At 36.8% G+C, this 26,522-nt stretch overlaps 1 protein-coding gene across 1 annotated transcript; it reads left to right on the top strand.

Moving 5' to 3' along the window:
* On the top strand, positions 1–25,778 carry LOC121425921 (solute carrier family 40 member 1-like). Its single transcript, XM_041622028.1, has 11 exons — positions 1–150; positions 981–1,292; positions 11,319–11,407; positions 15,893–16,052; positions 16,632–16,874; positions 18,185–18,394; positions 20,263–20,612; positions 21,076–21,253; positions 23,347–23,511; positions 24,464–24,664; positions 25,315–25,778. Exons 2-11 carry the CDS (start codon positions 1,028–1,030, stop codon positions 25,605–25,607), a joined length of 2,154 nt encoding a protein of 717 aa, XP_041477962.1. The 5' UTR covers positions 1–150; positions 981–1,027; the 3' UTR covers positions 25,608–25,778.
* The last annotated feature ends 744 nt before the right edge of the window (positions 25,779–26,522 follow it).

Raw genomic sequence — 26,522 nt, forward strand, 5'->3', positions numbered from 1 at the left:
GGTCGAGCCCCGCTACTAGTTGGCTAGCAGCAACTGCTATTTACTGGCGGAGTAGCTGTAGCGGAGGAAGGTTGCCTGAACTTGAAGCCAGAAAGAGACTGGATGACGTACCGGTAATGGACCTCTCGACTTTCTAGAAATGATGAGCTGGTAAAATAATTGTTCTTCTTTTTCTTGACCCCTCCTCTAGGATGGGGGTCGGGTGTCCGGAGACTTTATATTTTTGAAGCCTTCTTTGAAGTTTGAGTTTGAAACTTTAACTTAAGCATGTTTAGATGTTACTTAAGACTTTGAATTACACTAAAAATATGAATTCAAGACAATAGCCTATGAATAGCCTAGTTGCATTCATCTTCTATTTTTTTCTCTAATATTTTCTGACATATTCTACTAAAAATGGATGAAACTTTGCTTGTATTTTTTTCCAATTGACTTTCTAACTTAAAATTAACAGAGATGGCAGATGCCAAGTTCAAAGACCAGCTATGTGTGAGATTTTCTGTGAATCTGAGTGAGATCACAGACATTGTGTAGTGTAGCAGAAGAACAGAAGCATGCCATGAAGAAGAACGAAAAATTTGGGCAAACTTTACCTATTTAAGCTAAGGAACTAAATAAATTGAAAGTCTTTTTAGATCTTGAAAGAAATTCATGTTTTATTATATGGTCCTAGACGTTACTGTTTGTCATAAGTGTTGGACCTTCATTCTTTTTCTACTTAAAAAGTTTAGTCATTGATAGCATTGAAGTGTTAGGCCTATGTTTATTAATTATTTGTTATTAGGATTATGTTTGATTATCTGATGGGACTTTTTACTTGCACCTGTATATATTTTGCACTGCACACCTAAACCCGGCCATACACACATGTCAAATAAACCATCTGCAAGAATCTTCAATCCTGAAGGAGGCAGATTTAACCCGAAGAAGAAGAAGATTATGATTATGATTTATTATCTATTTATTCTTAAATCGTGCAGATTTGTCTATCGACTGCAACCGCTAAACTAGAGGACCAATAACAAAGATGGCTAGTAAGGGATATGAGAGATTTACTGACGATGAAGAAGAGGAGGAAGTGTCTGGAAACACCCCTACAGAGTCGCCCTCATCCCCAGCGGTCCTCCAAGAAGTCCATCGGGTCGATCCCTCGGCAGCGTCTGAACAGCATGATCTACCAGACTTGGATCTCAGTCTTAATGTCAGCACTGGAATAAATGAAGAAACTGGAGGTAGTGGTGGGGGGACCGGTGGAAGGGGTGGCGGCAATGGTGATCTGACAACTGAAACAAGTGAGTTGAGTATAGACCTTGATGGCTAGTTCAAGACCAGGGTCCACTTTCACATAGACTTGTTATAGTAACGAATGCACAATTTCTATAACAAACTTACTATCAGCCAATCAGAGTGAAGGATTTCAGTAGCTTTTAACTGTTATTTGCAAATTTGTCATTATAACAAGTTTATGCAGTGGTCCCCAGCTAATGTATGCATGAGATTTTCAATAGCTTGGCTTAAATAGGGATAGGCTGTGATACATAATGTTCTGAGCAAAGAAAAAGTGCCATGGGAAAATATGATACATAAGGTTTACACTACAGGGAAAAAGAAACTTGGCATTCGGGATCGTGAAACACGCTAGCAAATGTGCGGGATGGTCTAACGGGATTTGAACGGATTTGTAGCGGGAAACTCAAATGTGAGACGTAAATTCTAGCGTGCTCGGTCGTGATTTTATCGTGCGCGGTCGTGATTTTCATCCCCGCTTCTAACGTGATTTCCATGCTTCCACCGAGATCCCGTTGGTTTGACGCGCGTTTTTGCGCGATAGATGTATGCGCAAGCTAGTTTCAGGACATGCGCGCGCACCTTTTAAAAGGCGAGACAACAACAGGAAATGATTTTAAAGGGAATGATCACCCTTGCGCGAAACTGAACAAAAAGGATTGAAGTGGAAATGTAACTGTACTGACGACTTTCATTGCTAATTCATTTTTACTCTGACATGAATATTGCGTGTTTCGTTCACAGATCATTCATTGAATATCCGAATGTGTTTTTTTTTTGTAAAGAGGAAACCCTTCTTATTCATGATTATAAGGCGGGACATGTTTTAAGATTGTCTTGAGGCTTTCACAATTTCAGATAATGTCCATTTACATTTTAAACAGAATTTATGTTCTCCGATAAGAAATATTAAAGACGCATTTTCGGAATAATAGAGACATCCCGGCGTGACACAAACGGGTATAAAATGATAATCTATAAAATGGTTGAAGTTCCTTAACATATTTGTAAAGAGTTATGAAATGGGAATCATCTGACTGAGATATTTCAAGTCCGGTGTCGGCCCTGATGGTGTTGAAATTTTGATTGCTTCCCCTAACTCTAAAACTTATTCAAGTTTGCATATGGTCATTTTCAAACAAAAGTGGACATGGGGGTGAAAATTAAAACTTGCTAGAAATCATTAGGCTTCAATGTTTTTTTAAACTAGACATCTTAAAGTATATTTTTCCATTTCATTTACATAAAATTATTAATTATGTCTTGAGATACAGTGAATTTTATGCAAGGGAAATTAAATGTTACAAAATGTCGATTTTTGCATTAAAATTCAAACATTGCCTATTACAATATAAAATTTGTATTAGAAGCGCATTTGTTGGCAAGATACAAGCTGTGTATTGTATCTAACTCCTAAAAAGCAAAAAAAAATTCTGTAAAGTGTTTTTCTGAAAAAAATTGGGTTTCGAAGTTTTCAAAACTGGTTGTCGTGTCACTCACGTTTTAAATGCAAAAAGTTTTCTAGAGCTGTGTATTCTGAAAATTAATTTATCCCAGTACTGGAGCAAATACAGTTTATCTGTACCTTATTGTATATAAAGTAACTTGGTCCAATGTGTTAAGGTAAAGCTAGAATTAACTGTTAAAGTTGTGTCGTGTCACTCACAATGTCGTGTCACTCACGAAATGTCGTGTCACTCACGGTATTATATTGTGTATAAAAAAGGACATCCAGTAATTTTTGAAGCGTTTTACCAGGGATACAGTCAAAATGTTGTTCTTGACATCATTTAGGCCTATTTTAGGCTAATAATTTCCTCCATCTTCCTAATTTTACTCCTTTTTATGGAAATATTGAATTTGACATTGAGTTCATCTATTTTCTCTCCTCTCCGTGGTTGCCTTGGTTTAAAAAATCCTGACAATTTTCCATTGGTGTGAAGACTCGGATCCTAATTAATATTTTGGTGAATGTACTGTGATTAAGAATATAACAACATAATCAACACAAAATTATGAATGTATCAAGAGAAAAACCACTATACTTTAGCAATGTACATATTTACAATGCATAAAGGGTTGGTGATGGTGATGGTTCAAGTCATACCTAGGTATTACTCGAACATTCTCTGTCTCCATTTACAGAAATGAGCAGAAAGTTCACCTTTCTTTTGAGCAATGTTATTTCTTTGTTATACTCATAGCTAGAAAAGTCAGGGATCCTTTTTTGAAATTTGCAGAAATTTTAGTGGTAAAGTAGTGTACATGAGATATAAGAGATCACCATGAACACCAAATATTTTTCAAATTCGGAAAAGAAAATATTTTTCTTTTCCTTCTGATTGATTAAATCAACCTTTTCATTTGCCATAAAGCTTGTATTCCAGGACATGAAATAAACAAATTTGCAAGAAAACATAAACATTTCAGGTGAGAATGTACTGAGATTTGATAGAACATTTTGGATATTGCTTGAAGCAGCTACATGCCAAGTTAAAAATCATTATTTGTTCGACCACCATTCATACCGCTAGTGATTAACTACATGTAGGGTCTGAACAGCAAACTATCGTAAGCGGGCTGATGTGTGTTCAGAGCAGATTTGCATTTACACCTATTCATTACAACAAAATGATGCATGTTCATGTAGGTCCCAACCGAGACCGCATTTTGATTTGAGCAACTTTGGATGGGTTGCCATGTACCAGTAGATCAATTTTTTTTTTTGGGGGGGGTACTCCAATAAGAACAGTGCTGGACCTCGAGGGGAAAAAGCTATTGAGGTATACAGGGAGCCTGGTTGGGATGCTGAATTGGATTTTAGTGTGACATCCAAGGGCTTAGAAAAGGAAAAGCTAATGACTTGTAGTTATGTAATAGTAGCAGACTGCAAGAATCAGGTACTGACTGCGTCTTTCACAAGATTCCAGCTAAAAGCATAGCTCTGAATTTTGGTACAGTGCCTACATGTACTGCCTTGGGAGGGTCCACATACAAGCAGTGTTCAGGAGAAAACCTATGCTTGTTGAGTTGAATTCCCAAGTTTCTCGAGTATTTGCTGATAGTCCATCTGAAGTGTGCAGCAACGTGATTGTGGTTTGGTACCAAAAAAGACATTGAAACTGTCCTATTTGCACAATGCCTGAAATATTAAAGGAGGATAATATTGTAATCCAATATTTCAAGAAAAAGTCTAACATGACATCATTGGCTACCAGACCATGCCAGATGATGTGACTATTGAGAATACCTTTTTCAAGGAAAAATTATTCCATCCATCGTGGATGCTGAATTGTATAAACCTGTTAACTTTCATATACAGAGAGGGAGAAAGAGTTAAAGTTTTGAATGATATCAGGCCACAAAAAGAATGTTTGAGTTGATGTCAATGCCAAGACCTCATAACACATTCAAGTGTCCCCTCCTCCTCTAAAGAGGAAAGTGGTAGAAGCCCTAGTGTGACAATGTGGTATGGTATAGGGAATGTGAGTTGATGGGCAAATATGACCATAAACCAAGAATAAAACAGCAGGATGACATATTATGAACTTTAAAGAAAGCAGTTATTATGTAATTAAGCTTGTTTTTTGGTTAATGGTATTTTACTCTTCTACATCATGCAAAAAATACTGTCAATGTTGAGATAAATGTTATATTTTGCACTTGTCGTGTCACTCACGTTTTGGATGTCGTGTCACTCACGGTATATAGGAGGGTACCATTTTCCATAGAGAAGGTTTGATTGATTTTGACTATATGTGTTAGATAGGTACACTATTTATGTTCATTTACTGGTACTCACAGTACTCCATGACAACTACTTGGGCACGAATCCAACCATATGTGTTAGTGGTCAGAAACCCATGTCCAAAATTTGTCGTGTCACTCACGCACCGTTTTTTAATCATATCTACTAAACGAATTGTTGAATTCAAATCAAACTCGTAGTGGCCCATGCCAGTCCTACATTGTATATAATATAGTAGTCATGATTGATTCATAACCTTTAAGTTTGAAGATAGGAGCCCTTAAACCTCTCCGATTGTCGTGTCACTCACGTTTGAAAATGACCATAACTGATTCAGATCACATTATTGTCATCTCAACAACTAGTGATTGACTTTTCGGGACCATCTTCATTTTATGTTTGGTGTTATAATCGTGTAAAAATTGACCATACACCAACACCAAAAGGTCAACACCGAACTTGAAATCACCCATTTACGACTTGAAATTAATGATGATCTAAAAATAATTGTAAGTTCTTAACAAATTCGTAAAGAGTTTTGAGGTTAAAATATAATCATATCGATATGATTCATGACGTAAAATCACTCAAATTTACTTCCGAAATATATGAGTTTCGCTTCGATCTTGGAGCACAGACCCTGATAAAAAGGTACAAAATATAATCTAGAAATTGTTGATGGTTCTTTATTCGTAAGAGTTATGACGTAATCATGTCAGCTATGATTTATGACATGAAATTATCATACTCAGCATTTGAAAGATACGAGTTGCGGTTGGATACTGGAACTCCTTGGTCTGATTAAAGCGTATGAAAATGATTGATAATCTATTAATTTTGTGGAAGGTTCTTGACATAATTATTCGTAAAAAGTTTTAAGGAAGAAAGTAATCATATCCATGTAATCTATGACGTAAAATAATTTTTCTTAGCTTTCGAAAGCTACGAGTTTCGCTTGGATATTGGAGCACCTTAGCCAGATCAAATTATATGAAAATGATAATGTAAAATTGTTGAAGGTTCTTAACATATTCGTAAAGAATTTCGAGTTAAAAAATCATTATTAGCTTTTGAAAGATACGAGTTTCGCTTGGATATTGGAGCGCCCTGGCTTGATAAAAAGTATGAATAATCTATAGAAATATTGTTGGTTTTCAACATATGGATTCGTAAAATGTATTGAAGTATAAATCATATCATATCGATATGATTTATAACGTAAAATCGGATACTTCACTTTCGAAATAATACGAGATTCGATTGGATCTTGGAGCACACGGCATGGTAAAGAGGTATAAGAAATAAAAATCTAAGAATTGTTGAAGGTTCGTATTCGTAATGAGTTGTGAGGTAAAAATATCACAAAAATATGTTATACGACGTGAAATCATCCCTAACATTTGAAAGATACGAGTTGTACTTGCCTTTTCTAAAATATTTTTTTTTCAAATGAGTTTCGTTACGACTTGAGATCTTGAAGAAGGCACCAAAACAAAATTGTTCGGAAACAAACGCATTTACCATGTTTACGGCAATAAAAGAGACGTTCATTTTGATTGCACAGAGCGAAATATTTTCTTCCTCTTCTCTTCCTCCTCTTTTGTAGTTTATTCCTTTTTTTATTTTCCTTATAATTATTTTCTTCGACTTCTTAGCCATGTCCTGAACCTGGTCCTTTCTTATTTCCCTTCCTTTTGGACAATTCCAAAAAATTATCAACCTTTTTGTACGTCCGATTCCCTTTTTTTCTCAAGTTTTACTTCATTTTCATAAACTGACCACACTGCAAAAACTGTGGTGTTTATTGAACAACAGTCTGGAATATATGACCACACGAAAGAAGTGTTGAAACAAACCGGCTTTAATTTAAATCGATGATTTATTTATAATAATTGGTGTTGTATAAACACATATTTGGAATTAGTCCAAAACCAAACCGATGTTTTTTTAACATCTCTCTAGTGTGGTCATACAGATTCCAGACTGGTGTTGAATTAACACCGCAGTTTTTGCAGTGCACAGACTGTCAAAAGTAAAAGAAATCAGGGACAGAAAATTTCATGAATGTCCGGTCGGACGGATACGGAATATGGAGTTGTCCTTTTTGTCATCTTCTCCGTGTCCTGCACACGATTCTGCATTTTATTTCCCATTATCCCCAATATTCTTCTCTCTCAGCATTCGATCCGCAGTTGTTAGAAAAATATACAAAACTTTATAACAAGTTGTACACATTATATTCCACTCACTATACATTAGTTGGGTGGATGAAAGATTTATTCGCACAAAATATGATAATGCTTTGAAGGGCGGTTGGGGTCTATGCCGCAATGCCAATGGATATGACTTAACACTCATCATATCAAATACATAAATATTTTTAAAATCAATCAGACTTCCACCCCCGAAAAAATACACCAAAATACAGATAGGCCTATTACAATTTTTTTACTATATGACAGGGGATATATGACACCAGCTTTGGAATATCGCACCCCTCTTTCCATAAAAATGTTTGGTCTCTTGAAAATAAAATCTACTGATAGTGTGCTTCATTATGTTGTGAAAATTTGGAAATATAGGAAAATTACTTATCACGTTATTTTAAACAATTTATTATTTTCAGAAAATGAAGGCTTTGACAATTTGTTTTGAACATTTCCATTTACCATTCAAATCCTCTTAAGAATTAAGGTACAATGTCTGTCTTGATGAATAGAAAAATGATGGAAAATAAAACTACTCGTTCTTTGAATGAACCATGGATACAAGTGATTAAAAAAAACAGAATTGATGAACAGAAATGATGTCAGGCAAATCTACGTGTTCTTTGAATGAAAGGCGTAGCTGAAAAAAACAAACATAGAATTGATGAACAGAAAATGCGAATCCATCCCTCCTTCGGATAAACAAAGTAACTGATTAAATATAAAAAAAGAGTTGCTGATGAACAGAAAAATGATGGAAAGCGAATCTATTCGTTCTTTGACGTAACTGATGAAAAAACAATTGATGAAGAGAAAAATGATGGAAAGGGGATCTATTGGTTCTTGGAATGAACGATGTAACTGATAAAATAAAAATACAGAATTGTTGAACAGAAAAATGATGGAAAGCGTTTCTATGAATAAAAGACGTAATTGATGAAACAATTAAAAAACATAATTTTGGGGACTAAAAAAATGATGGAAAGGGAATAAATTTGTTCTTGCAATGAACGATGTAACTGATAAAATAAAAATACATGTTTGAACAGAAAAATGATTGAGAGTGAATCTTCTTTGATTAAAAGTCGTTAGTGATGAAAATAAACACATGCAGAATTGATAAACAAAAAATGATGGTTAGCCAATATAGTCATCTCTGTTCAATTCTTAATAGATTTCGTATCTCAAAGGTTGTGTTTTTTATTTAAGTTATTCTATAACTATATGATTAATTCCGTTACAATAACTTGATTCTAAATCTCTAATTCATAACTCCATAGATAAAAACTCAAAACTGAATAATACTCGTCCTTTGAATGAACGTCGTAACCGATTAAATGAAAAAAAAAAGCATGAACAGAAAAATGATGGCAAGCAAATCTACTCGCTCTTTAAATGAACGACGTAACTGATAAAATAAGAAATACAGAATTTATGAACAGAAAATGGCGGAAAGCGGATCTTTTAACAAAAGACGTAAGTGATGAAATAAAAAAAAACAGAATTGATGAACAGAAAATGATTGTGAGCAAATATTCTCGTCCTGTAAATGAACGACGTATTACGGATAAAAAAACAACGAACAATGATGGAAAGCAAATCTTCCTCGAATAAAAGACGTAAAAGTGATGAAAAATAAAAAAAAAAAACATAATTGACGAACAGAAAATTATGGGAGACGAATCTCACTTGTCCTTTAGATGAACGACGTATTACAGACGTAACTGATAAAATAAAAAAATACAGAATTAATGAACAGAAAATAATGGAATTATGGAAAGTGAATCTTCTTTGATTAAAAGTCGTAAGTGATGAAAATAACACAGAATTGATTAACAAAAACATGATGGTTAGCAAAGATAGTCATCTCTGTTCCATTCTTAATATGGATTTCGTATCTCAAAGGTTGTTTTTTATTTAAGTATAACTATATGTTTAATTCCGTTACAATAACTTGATTCTAAATCTCTTTTTCATAACTCCATAAATAAAACTCAAAACTGAATAATACTCGTCCTTTAAATGAACGTTGTAACCGATTAAATGAAAAAAAAGAGAATGAACAGAAAAATGACGGCAAGCAAATCTACTCGCTCTTTAAATGAACGACGTAACTGATAAAATAAGAAATACAGAATTTATGAACAGAAAATGGCGGAAAGCGAATCTTTTAACAAAAGACGTAAGTGATGAAATAAAAAAAAAAACAGAATTGATGAACAGAAAATGATGGTTAGCAAATCTTCTCGTCCTTTAAATGAACGACGTATTACGGATTAAAAAAAACATTGAACAGAAAATGATGGAAAGCAAATCTTCCTCGAATAAATGACGTAAGTGATGAAATTAAAAAAAAAAACACATAACTGACGAACAGAAAATTATGGGAGACGAATCTCACTTGTCCTTTAGATGAACGACGTATATGCAGACGTAACTGATAAAATAATTAAAAAAAAATAATGAACAGAAAATAATGGAATTATGGAAAGTAAATCTTCTTTTATTAAAAGTCATAAGTGATGAAAATAACAACAAAGAATTGATGAACAAAAAAAATGATGGTTAGCAAATATAGTCATCTCCGTTCCATTCTTAATATGGATTTCGTATCTCAAGGTTGTGTTTTTATTCAAATTTCTATAACTACGATTAATTCTGTTACAATCTCTATTTCATAACTCCATAATAAAACTCAAAACTGAATTATACTCGTCCTTGAATGAAAGTCGTGACCGATTAAATGGGAAAAAAAGAATGAACAGAAAAACGATGGTAAGCAAATCTACTCGTTCTTTAAATGAACGACTAACTGATAAAATAAGAAATACAGAATTTATGAACAGGAAATGGCGGAAAGCGTGATGATGAAAAAAAAAACAGAATTGATGAACACAAAATGATGGTTAGCAAATCTACTCGTCCTTTAAATGAACGAATTATTACTGATTAAAAACAACAACAATGAACAGTAAATGATGGAAAGCGAATCTTTTATAAAAGACATGATGAAATTGAAAAAAAACACGTAATGAACAGAAAATGATGAAAATACTCGTTGTTTGAATGAAATACGTACCTGATTAAAGTTTTATAAAATTACAGAAAAGATAAAAATGAAAGATAAAAAAGGATTATCTAATCGTCCTTTAAACGGAAGAAGTCATTGGTAACAAACACTGGAAAAATAAATCATGGAGCTAGCACCGTAAATAAACATTGGAAAGAGAATCTACTCGTCCTTTAAGCCAAAGACGTAACTATAACTATAACTGGGTCACTCGGTCAAGAGCTGCGCACATGGATTTCTATCGGGGGACGCGTTTGATGCGCGCGCTAGCAGTGGCCCGCTGTCTATCGGGAATTAAGGATTTTCTATCGGGTTGATAGCGTGTTGAAATATCGATCTTGCGGGTTGAAAATCCCGTTATCCATTTTGAAGTGGCCTAAAAATAACGGGATTGCATCGTGATTGCTTCGAGATTGCATCGTGTTTTGATCAAAAAGTGCCTAACGGGAAAATGCGCATCCCGCAAAATCATGCCAAGTTTCTTTTTCCCTGTAGTGTAGTCCAGGGGAGCGTTTCATGAAAGGACTTGTTGGACGTTTTATCCGACAAGTCCCACTTTATCCGACAGTTACCATAGGAACAGTGCCTCTTAACCAATCAAAATCATGGAAAGTTGTCAGATCTGACAACTTGTCGGACGAAAATATTGATGAAACGCTCCCCTGGACTCGGGATCTTCTGCTCCTCTATGTCCAGCTCCTGGTGATATACAGTGACATCAAAACGAGATATTTTAAAAAAAACAGGAAAAATTTGTATTATAAACAAATGGGAAATGCCCTCAAAGTGAGCTCTTTTGAAGCATGTTTGCCAATTTGAGGATCACCATATATTGTATTGATTAACAAGACTTTTTCAAACTTGCATAACCGAATTGTCTTATTCATGACTGCTTTTGATGTTTTTAATTAAATTGCTCATCTTAGTTTACTCATATTCTAATAAGAAAGATTCTCTCCATGGGCTTCAGTTTCCTTTAATTTAATGTCTGATTTTTGCGTTCTAGGATCTTCCAGATGGACATATGCAGCCTTCTACCGATGGGTGACAAGCAATGCTGTGATGCTTTACATCAGCCAGTTCTTATCTGCATGGGTAAGCGTTCTAGGAAATGAGTCAATGTCATATCCTACATAGATTTAATCCTGTACAGTGATTGGTTCAAATAGCATCATGTGACCGAATATATTTCAACTATGATGTTGCGTGACGTCTGACCTCGATATATTTTTCGCTATACCAATATTCTGATGTCATTATTTCACAAAACTGGATATTTAGCTTAACTCTCGGGCGCACCGGCCAGCGAGCTCTCTCTCCCAAGAAAGTCCCGCAAAGCGTCAAAGCAGGCACTAATCTGCGTTCCGCTGAGCACGGTGGCTCGGAGAAAAGTAGGTAATTCAACGCAGGTAACCGGACTTTGCAAGCTCAGCACATAGATTTTGGTTATAAATTATTAAAAGTAAGATATAAAACAAATATATCAGGCGTTTCATTCGAAAGCATAGTGGGAATTATTAATCCTCGCTTGGACTGGCAAAAAAAAAAATTACCAGACCAACCTCGGATAAATAATTTCACTATACTTTCTCAAGGCCTGATACATTTGTTTACTGTAATGTGATACAAATATCATATATACTCGTGTGTGTATCTCTCTCTTTCCAAGCGGCAAAGGCAGAAGCTGCGGCATCTGCCTAGATTAACCCTAACATTCCTGGGCTACGATGTTCTTTGTGAGCTTAAAGTCCGGGGGGGGGGGGAGAGAAGGCTTAGCCCCTCCCCCCTTGGCCGTGCATCGCTCAATCGTGACCCATATTATGTTGTGTGTATAACAGACATAACACAATGTTATGTCCGTTATTACACACCACAATACGTGCATCCAAATATTTTGGCCAATAAAAACAGAAATCTGATCACATATACAGGCTGTGAAAATTTTAGATAGGTGTGAATTTAAGAATGTCTTTATTCCAAATTAATTGTACTTCAATGCCATGTTGATGTATGTTGAATATCACCTGCCTAAACTACACGTATGCAGTATTCCTCTTTGCATATGACAGGCCTCTACAAAAATTTTTTTCGTCACTTGCCCTGTTGGGCAAGTGATGAAAAAATTTGCTTGCCCGATAGAAAAAACTGCTTGCCCAATTTTTTAAATAATTTTTTCATTATAACGGCATTACTCTTATTTTTATTAAGGTATACAAAATAACAATTGAGAATCATGTCCAGTATAAAAGAACACACATTGAAAAGGATATTTTCAGCAACGTAGGCCTGAGTCTTTACGTTTATTTTAGAGAAAAAAAATCGAAATTTTATGGGTATTTAAGGTTTTAAAAACCCTTCAACAAAAGTTGCTAAAATTTCATATTTTGCATCTTTAAATCCATGAAATGGCTACCTGCGTAACATATTTCCTTAGAATTGCTTTCATTTACCGTAGTTGGAAACTATAAAGAAAGCCAGTGAAAAATGTTCAGCTCTTTATTGACTCGGAAAAATTTATTTTATCATCAAAAGTGGAGTGGCTAAATTTCACATTTTGCATCTTTAAATCCATGAAATGGTCATTTATTTTCCATATTTCCTTGATTTAAAAAAAAAAATTAGTTGGAAACCATCAAGTCTTTTCTTTATCATTTTATGATGTTCCACTCGGTCAATAATTATATTTACATGTTTTCACATGCTACTTTTTTTTCTATTTTGAGGAATACCTGTTCACTTATTAATGAATTATTCTTGGGTGTGTGTGTGTGTGTGTGTGTGTGGGTGTGACTGTGAGTTGAACTTTGATATAAATGAATTCAATATCTAATTTCTACTTCGCTTATTCCAGTACAATAACCTGTACTCGGCCGGCCATGTAATAAAGCCCACATACCCTAACTTTTCCTGAAGTTCTTTGAAAACGCAGACTTCTACGAAAATTGCATTTCTCTTTGGGGGAGTCTAAATTTGGTGAGAATGTATTCATTAATAACTTAAATATACATGACAATGAAGAAATCATCAAACTTTATTGGAAGTTTTGAATAATATACCCGAAATGTAAACTCTGTCTGAAACAGAAAATCACCATCATTGAGGCCTTTACTGAGCGAATTGTCCCCCAGAGCTCTGGCAGAGAGACAGAGCTCAGACTGGCTAGCTAGTATGCGCACGTGTGTGAGCCTCCCGCCGGCCTTGTAAAATAGATGGAGCTTTGTTTGATGATTTATTGTCTGATATTTACCTCATCCCCTCAAAAAGGGAAACAAATGAATTTTAAGTTATAATTAACAAATACGGCAAGTTATTTTGGATGTTAATAGGCCGTTTTGAAAAGCAAAGCCGAATGACATGACAACTCACCAATGCGAGGTTACTAGACTCTGTGATTTATTTCCTGTGTAATTCCAATTATTTTATCACAGAATTGTGATATCGGAAGGGGGAAAATGTGCATTAGAAATTGCACATGGTGGTAGTCATAATGGACCCCTATACTACATTCAACTGTTTCCCGGCCATTGCGTTGATTTTTTTCATACCTGGTACCATGTATGGAAATACGTGCTACAGAAAAAATAACGCAATTTCGGAATTTGAAACTGCGCTACTTGCTATTTTTTAAGGCTTATTCATGATTTTGAGTGTGGATTTTGGATGATTTATGGAAAAACGAGGAACGGTACAGAAAAAAAAGACGCAACAACCACTTGCCCGATCGGGCAATTGACTTTGAGAGGTGCTTGCCCGCACGTCATTTTCACTTGCCCTGGGCAAGCGGGCAAGCGGGTTTGTCGCGCCCTGTATCATATGTCCCTATGTTGATATCATGCAGCGTTCATTACATTTGTTGGAGAAACATGTAATCGCTGAAAGTGTACGACACCTGTTGCTCAAAACCATTGGTAATCCAACATCTCTGACAAATAATAGAAATCTTAAATAGAAAAGTTACCACATATATTCCTAGCTTGTCTGTGAACCTGAACTTGTTGATGTTTCATGAAAAGTGCCCCTGTTTTGCACAGGAAAGATGATCCCCTGAGCACTGATGATGACTAAGTTCCTTGGGTTGCTCGGCTGAGTGATGGATGATGAGTAGAATGACAAAAGGACTGGAAAATAACCAAGTTTGCAAAAACTTTGCATTGATTGTAAATGCACTTAGGGGGTGTTGCAAGAAAATATTTGCAATCGATTGCAAATATTCTGTTGGAATTTTACAATTGATTGATTAATTTTAGCTGCAGCAAATCAGACCACATTTGTTGTTTCAAGGAGCAGATCAGCAATCAGTTGCAAATTTGTAATTAATTGCAAGACATATGCTTGATTTAGGGACTGAAAATAGACTTGCAATCGATCGCAAGTGTCTTGCAATGCCCCATTAGACCAGGTTCCTATATGCTAAAGATAAGTTTATTCCCAAATTGGAACTCTCATTTGACCTCCGATTTTGATAGGCTGTGGGGAATGGTTACCACATGTGACCAGCCACCCGAAAACAAACAGTAAGTCACCCGAAATGAATTCTGAGATTTATATTGAGTTGATATATAACTTGCCAAAATTGATCAAAGGGCAATTCCATATAATAATCAACCTTTTTGTTCATCCAACCCCATTTTTGCTTCACTTCAAAAACTGACCAGATCATGGTCATTTGAGGACATTACTGGCTGTCAAAAGAACAAGAAATCAGAGACAGAAAATATCATGAAGATTACACATATACATGTAGGGGGTCGGACGTACATATTTTATGGAATTGCCCCTAAAATAATCCACATAAGTACTTGATTGAATTGAATCCAGAAAAAAATTCAGTGAGAGCTTGAGAGAATAAGGAGGGGAAAAAAATATGGAAGTTTGGGTTCAGTCAAGCAGGAGATTGAGATGTGCACCGTGTGAAATCCCAATGAAACTTCGGAGCAGTCCATAAAAACTTTTGACAAAGAAACTCTTGTACCTTGTTTTCAATTTGACTTCCAAACTTTTTACAGTATGGTGAAGATGAATTACTCTCTCAGATAAGCAGAGTTTTTGATTTTTGTTTTTTGAAGATAAGTTTACTGTTTTGTGTTTTAACAGAGAATCATCCCTGGGGAGTTATTGTTGGTAGTTGGATGGACATGGTTGGTCACATATGTCAACAATACCATAATAGGGTTCCTAGCCTGCATCACAATTGTGATTGATTCTAATAATGCTTTACAAATTTGAATAGCATTTTTAGTCATGAGAGAAAAGCTCTCAACTAAGTAATGTACAGTCCTATGTAAAAAAATGCTGTACAAAAGACTTTTATATATGCATAGCAGGCTTTCAAAAATGTGAAGCAAATTGCGACGCGATACCAGGAAAATTATTCCCTGATACAGTAAATTTTAATAGATGGTTGATTGCACGTGATGATACAGTCAATCGTAAATTCATCCCTATTTATAATTCAATCAGTCAAAAATAAGCCCTAGGAGTAATTGTTGAGATGAATTCCAGAGCAATTTGGTGCTAAAAATTACTGAATTGTAAATACCCAATGCAACTATGAAAATACCGTATGATTTTTCCCTACAGGGTGATCGTATGTGGAGCTTCACTGTTGCCCTGTACCTTGTAGAGATTCAGGAGCAATCCCTCCGCTTGACGGCCATCTATGGACTATGCATTTCTGCTTCGTCTCTCATCTTTGGCGCTGCCGTTGGGAAATGGGTCGATAGGACACCAAGATTAAGAGGTAAGTTTGAACTTGTTTTTTACTTTTTCAGAAAGGTTAGTTTCAGGATTGAATTTTGTATTGCATCGATTCCTTAGCTTATGAAAGGCGAGTATTGTCAATGTATCTGTCTTGCTTTCTTTTGCATGCGAATGCCTCTTTATTATCAAACAACTTTCCTGATTTCAGGCATTTCCAGTCATTGGCCTTCTAGAGAGCAAATTTTTTTCAACGAATTGATCAAGTCGTATTTGGGCCGTCTGCATTTTCTCATTTTTCTTCCGCCTCCGTCTTAAACATTAACACTTGTCATGAGTTGACCTTTTTAATAACTTACCGATGCTGCCTTGGTCATCTTTGGTCAATGCAAACTGTACTCTTGAACTTCTTAAGTTTGAATTCCAATTTTTGTATTCTTATTTACCACATTCCCAGCTGCTTGCAAATCCCTGATCATCCATTACAGTTGTGCCCTTGTCAACACTGTCTTCTATTCTTCTATGTACAGTTCTTACCTTGCATTCATTCATCCTGAAGATCTTGAACTGTTGTCTTATCAGTTTGGAAAATCAATATTTCTATTCTCATTCACCTCTGCAGCTGCCCGGACATCGCTGATCATCCAAAACAGTTCTGTCCTGGTCAACGCCTGTCTTCTGTGCACAGTACTCCTCTTACAGTCGGACATTCTGAAGATCTGGAACGGTGGCCTTTACATCATCTGCCAACTGATCATCATCATCTTGGGGACCTTGGCATCACTGGCCAGTCTGGCGGAATCCATCTGTATCCAGAAGGATTGGGTGGTCGTTGTGGCCGGAGGCGACAAGGAGGTACTTGCCGGTGAGTGGAGCCCTCTTGGGCAGTGCTAATGAGTTGTCATTCTCTGACCTAATAATGGTCAGAGACCAGAGCTTCTCAGCCAATTATAACCTAGTATTTCTCTGAAATTATCATAGCTTACAATTCAGTCAGTGCCAACTGAAACATTCCTCCTGGCCCTCCATGCATTTGAAGGATACAAGTGTGTGCAAATTTTCATTAGGATCCGCAGTCGAATTCCTTTATTTTTTCACTGAATGGATGCCGAAACTTCTTTGTCCGTACTGTCCACCTGGTGAATCATAAACCTCTTCGACTTATTTTATAAACAATTTAAACCGAGGTATTGAATTCTCAACATTCAAATGTATTCAACTGTACAGGTACTTTCATTCACATACTTGAAGACTTGATAGCTTTGTTTTATATGTTAAAATCTTTATAGATATCGTTCCAACATATTTCAGAGCTTCCAAGTACATTTAGTACTGATTTTCAGTATTTAGCTCTGAAAAATGAGAAGAATACCAATGATTTCATGCAAAATACTGATTTCGAAAGTTTCAGTTTATATGTTGTCCAATGGTATTTCTTTGAAAATATTGATTTCCTCACCTAAATACTATTATTCCACTTTAAGAATAGTTACATGTTATTGTTCAGGTTGGCAGCATTGATTTATTAAGGGGCTACAATGAAGGATATTTAAAAGAATACTCTACCTTCCAACCTTCCACTTTCATATCTATATCCACTTGTCTTATTCCTTCTCGGACTCACCATAAGGTTTACCATAAACCATTTCTGCAATTATAAATATATGAAAGATGGTGTATTTATTTGACATCAAATTATACATCCCAAAGCAACCATTTTGAAATATATTATAAAAAATTCATTTGTAAATTTGTGTGTTAAATCCTATTACCAATATTTATTGAATCTAGACCTGGGGGGCATTTCATGAAAGGACTTGTCGGACGTTTTATCCGACAAGTCCCATTTTATCTGACAGTTACCATAGGAACAGTGCCTCTCAGCCAATCAAAATCATGGAAAAATGTCGGATCTGACAACTTATCGGATGAAAATATTGATGAAACGCTCCCCAGAGTTTAGTTACTTATGTCTTATTTCAATATCTTATATTTGTATCAACTATTGTATGTGTATGTATCAATCATTTTTGTAGATTTTACGCAATTCAGCCGTAAGGCTGCTATGTGCAATGTTTTTAAACCGAAATAAGTAAATAAATAAATAAATTATCCACACCACCATACCAACTTTCACACATCATCATGGTGTTTATTGATATGTTTTTGTTTCAGTAATGAATGCAAACATGCGTCGTATCGACCTGATCAGTAACATCCTCGCTCCCATTGCCGTTGGTGCCATCATGACCTCATCGATGCTGGTAGGCGGTATCTTTGTGGCATCGTGGAACGCCGTTTCCATGGTGATTGAGTATTGGAATCTTTGGAGAGTGTACAGGAACGTACCCGAGTTGGCTTTCAAAGGAGGTGTGGACTGCACAGGTAAATATTTCAAATATTTTCTTGGTGTAGCAGTTCTGACTATCACCTTGTAATCAGACGGTTGTGTGTTCGAATCCCACCATGGCCTTGCGTCCTTTGGAAAGGCAGCAATCCACATTTTGCCACTCTCCACCCAGGTGTTAAATTGGTACCCAGTAGGATGTGAAAGCCTATGTAGTATGCCTAGCAATTGAGTCTTGGAACTCTTGTTGGAATGCTCCCCAGGGAGTATGCGGGCATGCCAGGACTCGATGACCGGGGTAATAATATATCTGTAACGCTTCGAGACGTTGTTCAAATGCATTACACACTGAATAGAAGCAGATTATTATCATATAAATAATTTAGTACTTCAGGGCTTGATTAAAATAATTCAAGTCCATTGAAGGCTTTGACCGTTGATGGCCTATTTCTTATCCTTAATGTCCATCTGAGTGGTCTTGGACATTTATTGTGCCCTTTATTTCCCCCTTTTTCCCCTTATTTCTGCTTTAATATTGAAATGTGCCTTGCCAAAATGATATTCACACTTATGGCCCTTTTTCAAGCATGCACTGTAAACTCTGGAAAGTGATTCTAAGAATCCTTTGATTTGTTTCAAATTCAATTTCCTTACATACTGCATTTCTCTTTTTTAGTATTATGAGGCTGATGGATTCAAAGCTTATATAAAGGGTTGATAACGGAGAATACTGTCAATTATTTTTTTTTTTATATACGACACATACATAGATCCTTGACAGCTGATTGGATGAATGAGTATCACATGACATTCAGAGGAATCAGCTGTAGCACGCCAGCACATGACCTCCACGCAATAGGTCCCAAACGCAATTACCGTGTGTACGCGTAACATGACTTGCGCCTACTCGCTTTACAGCATGCGCATACCCTCATCACTGCACTTCATACACCATGCGCAGGTAAAATTTACCAAAACAAATATTTAGGCCCAAATAGATCTACTTTTAAAAGATTAACATTAGTTGAGAGAATCTTTCTTTTGATTTCATGAAAACAAGCTTCTTCACCAGCTTTACAAACTTCCATCAAGTCTCCATCATGTAAATTTGTATTTGTGTTCATGCGTATATCTTGTAATTGCAAGTTTTGTGTCATTGTAAATATTTGAATTGAATAAAATGAAGCAGTAACATTTCTACTGATGAATCACCTCCCATACAGTAGGATAACAGCTATTATATGAAAACTTAAGCAGTACCATGATATATAGTCAATCATTTCAAATGTCCAACCCACATTTTTCAATTCTTTTCTTCAATTTTATGAACTGCCTAAGCCATTATTATTCCAAAGCATTACAATTCATCATATGCACTAGTAAATGGGAAGAAATCATTTCCAGAAAGTCCCAAATTGTAAAACTCAAAAAATCAATGCCTTTGATGAGTTTACCAACAATCAGCAACCAAATACTTCTTTTACACAAATCAAATGTTCGCCAGATGTTGATTACTGATTTGATACATTCGATTATCAAAATTATATGGCTGTAATTTAGAACAAATTGCAAGAATTGAATTCCAAACATTGTAACTCCTTCAAGATATGACAATGATGGCCGCGCCGGCGACCTTGCATCGTTCAGCTGTGTTTATGTGCAATGCTTAGGCGCTGCACTGGACACTCAACTGGGTCAGCTCAATCATTATGTGCGACCACTAAAATTTTATCTGACTTCTGATAACCTAGGAACCTTGGCTGTTCCAACTATTACATTGTTTACCGTGGCGAACAATCAACAAAAAAGGTAAACATCCAAGGCCTATCCCACATGTAGGGATTTGATTTTTACATACAATGGTATTGCTCTCCTATTTAAAGCTAGTTTTACCTTAAACTTCCAGATGAAGCTCTTCCTGAGCAGGAGGTCATGAGCCAGTACTCTGAAATGGGTGAGCCAGCCATCGAGGAGCAAAACCAGAACAGTGACCCTGTGGGTGATATCCAGGTATCAAGGGATAACTATGAATCAGAGAGCAGGGAGGTTGAATCTACGGAGGTTCCTGGACCAGTAACACCCTCGACGCAAGCTTCCCAGCCAACTACCCCGACCTCGAGGATTGCCGGTGATGGGGAAAGAGAGTTTACCGAGATACCGGTCACTCCTACATCAGCACCTCCTGCATCATCATCATCAGTTACCATGGCAACGAAGGATGGTGGATGCTGTGGTAGAGTGACTAGACAGTTGAAGGTAAGTCTTTACGAAAAGTTATATGTCCTTGAACCTTTCCCAATTCTAGGGTTTTGTAATACATAGATTTGTGATGATAATAATATGCATTGTTATAGCACCATCTATCTAGAAATAATCTTTTTCAAGGGGCACTATTATTATTGTTACCCCAGCGTTAGCTCGAGCTGCCTTCCAGTGCTCAGTGCATTCAAGGAATCAGTCCTATCAATTCACCTCAGCTGGGTTCAGTGCAGCACAGTGTTGGTAAATTTCTTTCTAGAGGAGAACACACCATGGCAGTGATTTGAACCCATAACCTGCTGATTGAAAGACAAGATTCAGAACCACTAGACCACAACGTCCCTAAACTTGTGAAATAGTAATGGCCTATCATTGTCTATGTGCATTTTGTTCAAAATTCTGATGAGGAACCAATTAGTGTTGCTCTTTCAGATATTCTTTGTCTTTTTTTTGGTCCTAGTATATGTTCGAAGGCTGGAAGGTGTACAAATCCTACGTGGAGTTCTGGGCAGGTCTTGGTCTAGCTTTCCTCTACATGACCGTACTGGGCTTTGATTCTATCACCATAGGGTATGGCTACTCTCAAGGAATGCCAGAGTATGCCATGGGAATCCTGCAAGCTCTTGGATCAATTACAGGTATGTAAAGCCCACCTAGTTTCCTTTACATGACTGTACTGGGCTTTGATTCTATCACCATAGGGTATGGCTACTCTCAAGGAATGCCAGAGTATGCCATGAGAATCCTACAAGCTCTTGGATCAATTACAGGTATGTAAAGCTCACCTAGTTCCCTTTACATGCTAGCACTGGGCTTTGATTCTATCAACATAGGGTATGGCTACTCTCAAGGAATGCCAGAGTATGCCATGAGAATCCTACAAGCTCTTGGATCAATTACAGGTATGTAAAGCTCACCTAGTTTCCTTTACATGCTAGCACTGGGCTTTGATTCTATCAACATAGGGTATGGCTACTCTCAAGGAATGCCAGAGTATGCCATGGGAATCCTGCAAGCTCTTGGATCAATTACAGGTATGTAAAGCCCATCTAGTTTCCTTTACATGACCGTACTGGGTTTTGATTCTATCACCATAGGGTATGGTTACTCCTAAGGAATGCCTGAGTATGCCATGGGAATCCTACAAGCTCTTGGATCAATTACAGGTATGTAAAGCCCACCTAGCTTTCCTCTACTTGACTGTCCTGGGCTTTGATTCTATCAACATAGGGTATGGCTACTCTCAAGGAATGCCAGAGTATGCCATGGGAATCCTACAAGATCTTGGATCAATGACAGGTATGTAAAGTTCATCTAGCTTTCCTCTACTTGACCGTCCTGGGCTTTGATTCTATCAACATAGGGTATGGCTACTCTCAAGGAATGCCCAAGTATGCCATGGGAATCCTACAAGCTCTTGGATCAATGACAGGTATGAAAAATATCTACCCTTCTTATCATCATTTTTCCCCTGTCAACATATTATTCTGTACCCTATGAATGGAAGCTATCGCCATAGATGTTGATATGGCAACCATTTTTGACCTGAGAAAACGTTCTTTATTCCACATTCACAAAAATTTACTTGTGTTTTGGTAAGCTTTCGCTTGCTAGGCTGCAAACTTCATCAGACCGCCATAGCTGGTAGTAGCTGGCGCTGTTGCTGATGCAGCCCGACAGAGTATGGGATCGTACGTCGAGGATAGTGCGTATTTTCCTAAGTCTCTGTTCATAGGGGGTTCTGCTCTGATTGTATGTGGGTAGCTTCCAGTTCACAAAAAAACAGGTACATTTTTGTGATTTTGGAATAAAGGTTTTCTCATGTCTACACACCAATCAGATGAACAGTGACAATCATTCTATATTAACCCTCCTGGAATTCTAACAATATTCAGTAGGGTGTTTAGATGATAATGATAACTTAGAAAGTGTCAGATCCAGTTTGTAGGGTGATCAAGGCACATAAAGGTGAACTGAATACAGTTTTTCCCCTACTCATAGTAAGTCATCCAATTCTTTTGCTTAATCTCTTTTTATCTTATGTCTTCTTCTTCATTACTTGAACAACCCATAACTGCCAAACTTACACATGCATTTGTTTCCTGTCACCTAGATTACTGTAACTCAATTTTTCCCAACCTCCCTCATACATACCTTGTTCCACTTCAGATTAGTCTCTCTCTGTACGAAATCCAAGCACATAACTCCAATTCTGCGTTCTCTTCATTGGCTCCCCATACATCACCGTATCTCTTTCAAAGTTCTTCTCACCTACAAAATTCTCAATGGCCAATCTCAAAAATATCTTACAGATCTCATTTCTTTACGCTCTAGTACCTCCTCAAGACCTCTTTGTTCATTGGCTTCGATACAGTTAACTCCTGGACCTCGAACCTCTACAAAGTATGATGACCGCGATATTTCTTCAAATGCCCCTTCCCTTTGGAAGAAGCTACCATCTTACATTCATAATGCCAAGTCCGTGAATCATTTCAAAACACTACTCAAAACCTACCTGTCAATGATTCACAGTTGTGGGTCAGTCCATTGGAGGTGCACACCAGTTTTGATTTTTGATTATTAGTATAGTTGCATTAGCTGTGTCGTTTTTTTTTCTTTCTTTTATCCCAAGTACAAACCATAAACAGAACACAGTGCGCTTAGAAACACCAGTAGTAAGCGCCTTATAAATGTTATGTATTATTATCATCTTCTCTGCATTATGTGATAGGTATCTTTGGAACGATGCTCTACCCGGTCATGAGGAGTAGAATTGGGCTGGAGAGGGCTGGACTCTACTCACTAGGGATTCAGATATCTTTTCTCATGCTATGTGTCGGGTCACTGTGGGCTCCGGGATCGCCTTTCATCTACGACTATGGCAACAGCACTGTTGGTAGGTGAAAATGTCTGTAGTCTACAAACTATACTTGTCTACTCGGATGAGTTCTATTTACTTGATGTTAGAGCTAAATGAAAGTAGTTGCAGTAGAACACTGATTTCATGAGAAAGTCTGTAAAACCAAAGTTAGGTATTCATGGATCTAGATCTGGTACATTTACACAAACATCTAACCTGAAAAACGATCACTCTGAAGATCGGCAACATAGATAGGCACACGTGGAGAGTGTATATTATTATTGCTGGAATAAAGACCCAACGGAAGTGCCCGGATCCGCGCTTATTTTGCTTATTTCTCAGCAATTACACAATTTCTTCCAGAATCCTTTGGCTCATATTTTTATTCATACAAACAGACACTTGGGTGGTTATGATATTGGATTCTTTAAAAAGTCATTTTGAGATCGTTACCACAACTGGCATTTATCTTTAACTACCTAGTGCATAGGGGGTGTTGTAATGGTCGGTGCGAGTGACTGGGGTTGGTAGGATGAGTTCCATGACATTTACTCTGGCAACAATCGCTCCGTTTGAAATTCCACACATTAATCGAAAGACCAACTTCAACCCTGGGTTCAACACTATAAAAGAAAACAAAAATAAGTAATCAGGAACCATTCTAAAAAGTGATATTCATGCATTCGATATTGCATAACATATGGGGCTGCTGCTCGTTTATGACTTCACAAATCCAAAATGTAAAATTCTAATAACTTTCCTAATCTTCAACAGATTTTCCTCAAACCATCACCAATAATTTTTATTATTTTTGCTGCTATTTTTACAAACTTTTCTTCCCCTTTAAATACAGGAAGCATACAATGTATACAGACACTTTAGCTTCCAATATTTTTATCACACATGCACAAACACCATGGTTTAAGGTAATCTTAAAAATCCAGAATGAAGCCCTTAACACCATGGCCATCTTGGACTCTATTTGCAGATGCAAGCCAGAGCAGTCCTCCAACGCTGTCCATGATGACCCGACAGGTCGGAGTGATGGCGCCACCTACTGTTGGTCCGAGTACAACTGAGGCTCCGGACCTGTCCAGGGTACAGTGCAAATACACGGGTTCCGAAGAGCAGCAGACGTCTCTCGCCTCGGCCATCATACTCTTCACAGGGATTGTCATGTCAAGGATTGGTGAGTTCTGGCATGGAAGCATCATGGTGGAGTGGTTCTGACTCTCATATAGTAAGAGGGTTGTATGTTCAAATCCCACACTGCTTAGCATCCTTTGTCAAGGCATTAGTACACACTCTGCCACCCTCCACCTTGGTCAGTGTTAAATTGGTACCCGGTAGGATGCAAAATCCTATACAGTATGCCTAACAATATTATTTTATAGAGTCATGGAACTTCCCAGGGAGTGGAGAATGTGCATACATTGTTTGTAGGCATGCCAGGAACCAATGACCGGGTTAATTATACATCTTTAAAGCCCTTAGATACATTGTTACAATGTAACGCATTATTATTATTGGTGAATATTTCTTCTTACTCTCATTTCTGTAAAATTTTTACTCTTGTAATGTAATAAAGATTTCCACTTCCTTTTTGGTCATCCTACACGAGAGCATAGTCAACTTATAATTCATGAGTACATGATGATTGAATGTCCTCAAAGACATGAACAAATATTTTTTGTTGAGGGGTTTTTCAATACATTGCACTTAGCCTCTAGTTTGATCATAGCCTCAAGTCTAGATAGACTGTATCATGAACTTGCATGCATTATTTGTTCACACTTTCCACCATAAGTCTGTTCGATTTCTTTTGATTCTTATGTCTAGGCCTGTGGTCATACGACCTCGTCACCACCCAGCTGATACAGGAGAACGTTGTCGAGACGGAGAGAGGCGTTTTCAACGGCGTACAGAGGGCGCTCGAATGCTGTTTCGACATGATCCACTTCATCCTCGTCATAGTTCTTCCGTGTCCCGAGACTTTTGGATACCTGGTCATAACGTCCATTCTGTTCGTCTCCATCGGCGCATGCAGTTACATGGTTTACTCGTACAAGCGGAGAGGGCACCTGGTCCATATGGAAAAGATTGCGCCATGTTTGAAGAACGGTCATGTATGATCATGCAACATGTGGTAAAGCATGAATTCTATCATAGAAAGTGAAAGAGCTCATTCTGAAGATTTTTATTCCTAAGTTTGAACTCTACAAAACTATGATATTACAACGATTCATTAATCCAAGGGTTTTTAATTTCAAATAATTGAATAAGGTTTGCTATTCTGAAGAATGGTTAATCTAAAAACAAAAGGTTTGTTATTCCAAAGGTTTGATAGTCTGAAAATGACAAAAGATTTGTGTTGCTCATTCATTAGTTTTGCTCATTCATTAGTTTTGGTATTAATAAACTTGTTCAATTTTTGAACTATTGAATTTCCAGAAAAAAAAAAAAAAAATTCATACTATGAACCTTCGGAATAGAGTACCGAAGTGTAACGTTATTCAATTTTATTTTTTTTTATTTTACCGTTTTTGATACCATATTTGGGTTGAGCATGGTGAAAACCTCCCAAAACCCAAATTTGGTGGAATTTGGTCAATGGGGCCCCAAGATATACCTCATGAATACATAATTAGCCCCATTGGAATCAATGTATTATTTTCCTGGTTCTGAATGATAGGAACCAGGCTAATCTTTATGGCATCGAAAACGCTGATATTCCCCAAAAAAAATTGTGACGTCATCGAAAACGCTGATATTACCCAAAAAAAATTGTGACGTCATCATTTCGGAACTCAGTAACAAACCCTAATGTATTGCTGTATGACTGCACCATTAGAATAATGCCAAAAATATTATGCTTAATGAACAATCTTGGTATCTGTAATTTGCATTATTTTGGAATAACAAATCTTCAGAATTATTGGAAAATTAGTATGTATGACTCATTAAACAGTTACAGCTCTATAGTACAGCTGTATGGTATGGCAGAAATGGTACACCATGTATTGTTTTACAGTGAACTTCATACCCAC

This window comes from Lytechinus variegatus, chromosome 13 (genome assembly GCF_018143015.1).
Source record: "Lytechinus variegatus isolate NC3 chromosome 13, Lvar_3.0, whole genome shotgun sequence".
In the NCBI taxonomy this organism is placed as follows: Eukaryota; Metazoa; Echinodermata; class Echinoidea; order Temnopleuroida; family Toxopneustidae; genus Lytechinus; species Lytechinus variegatus.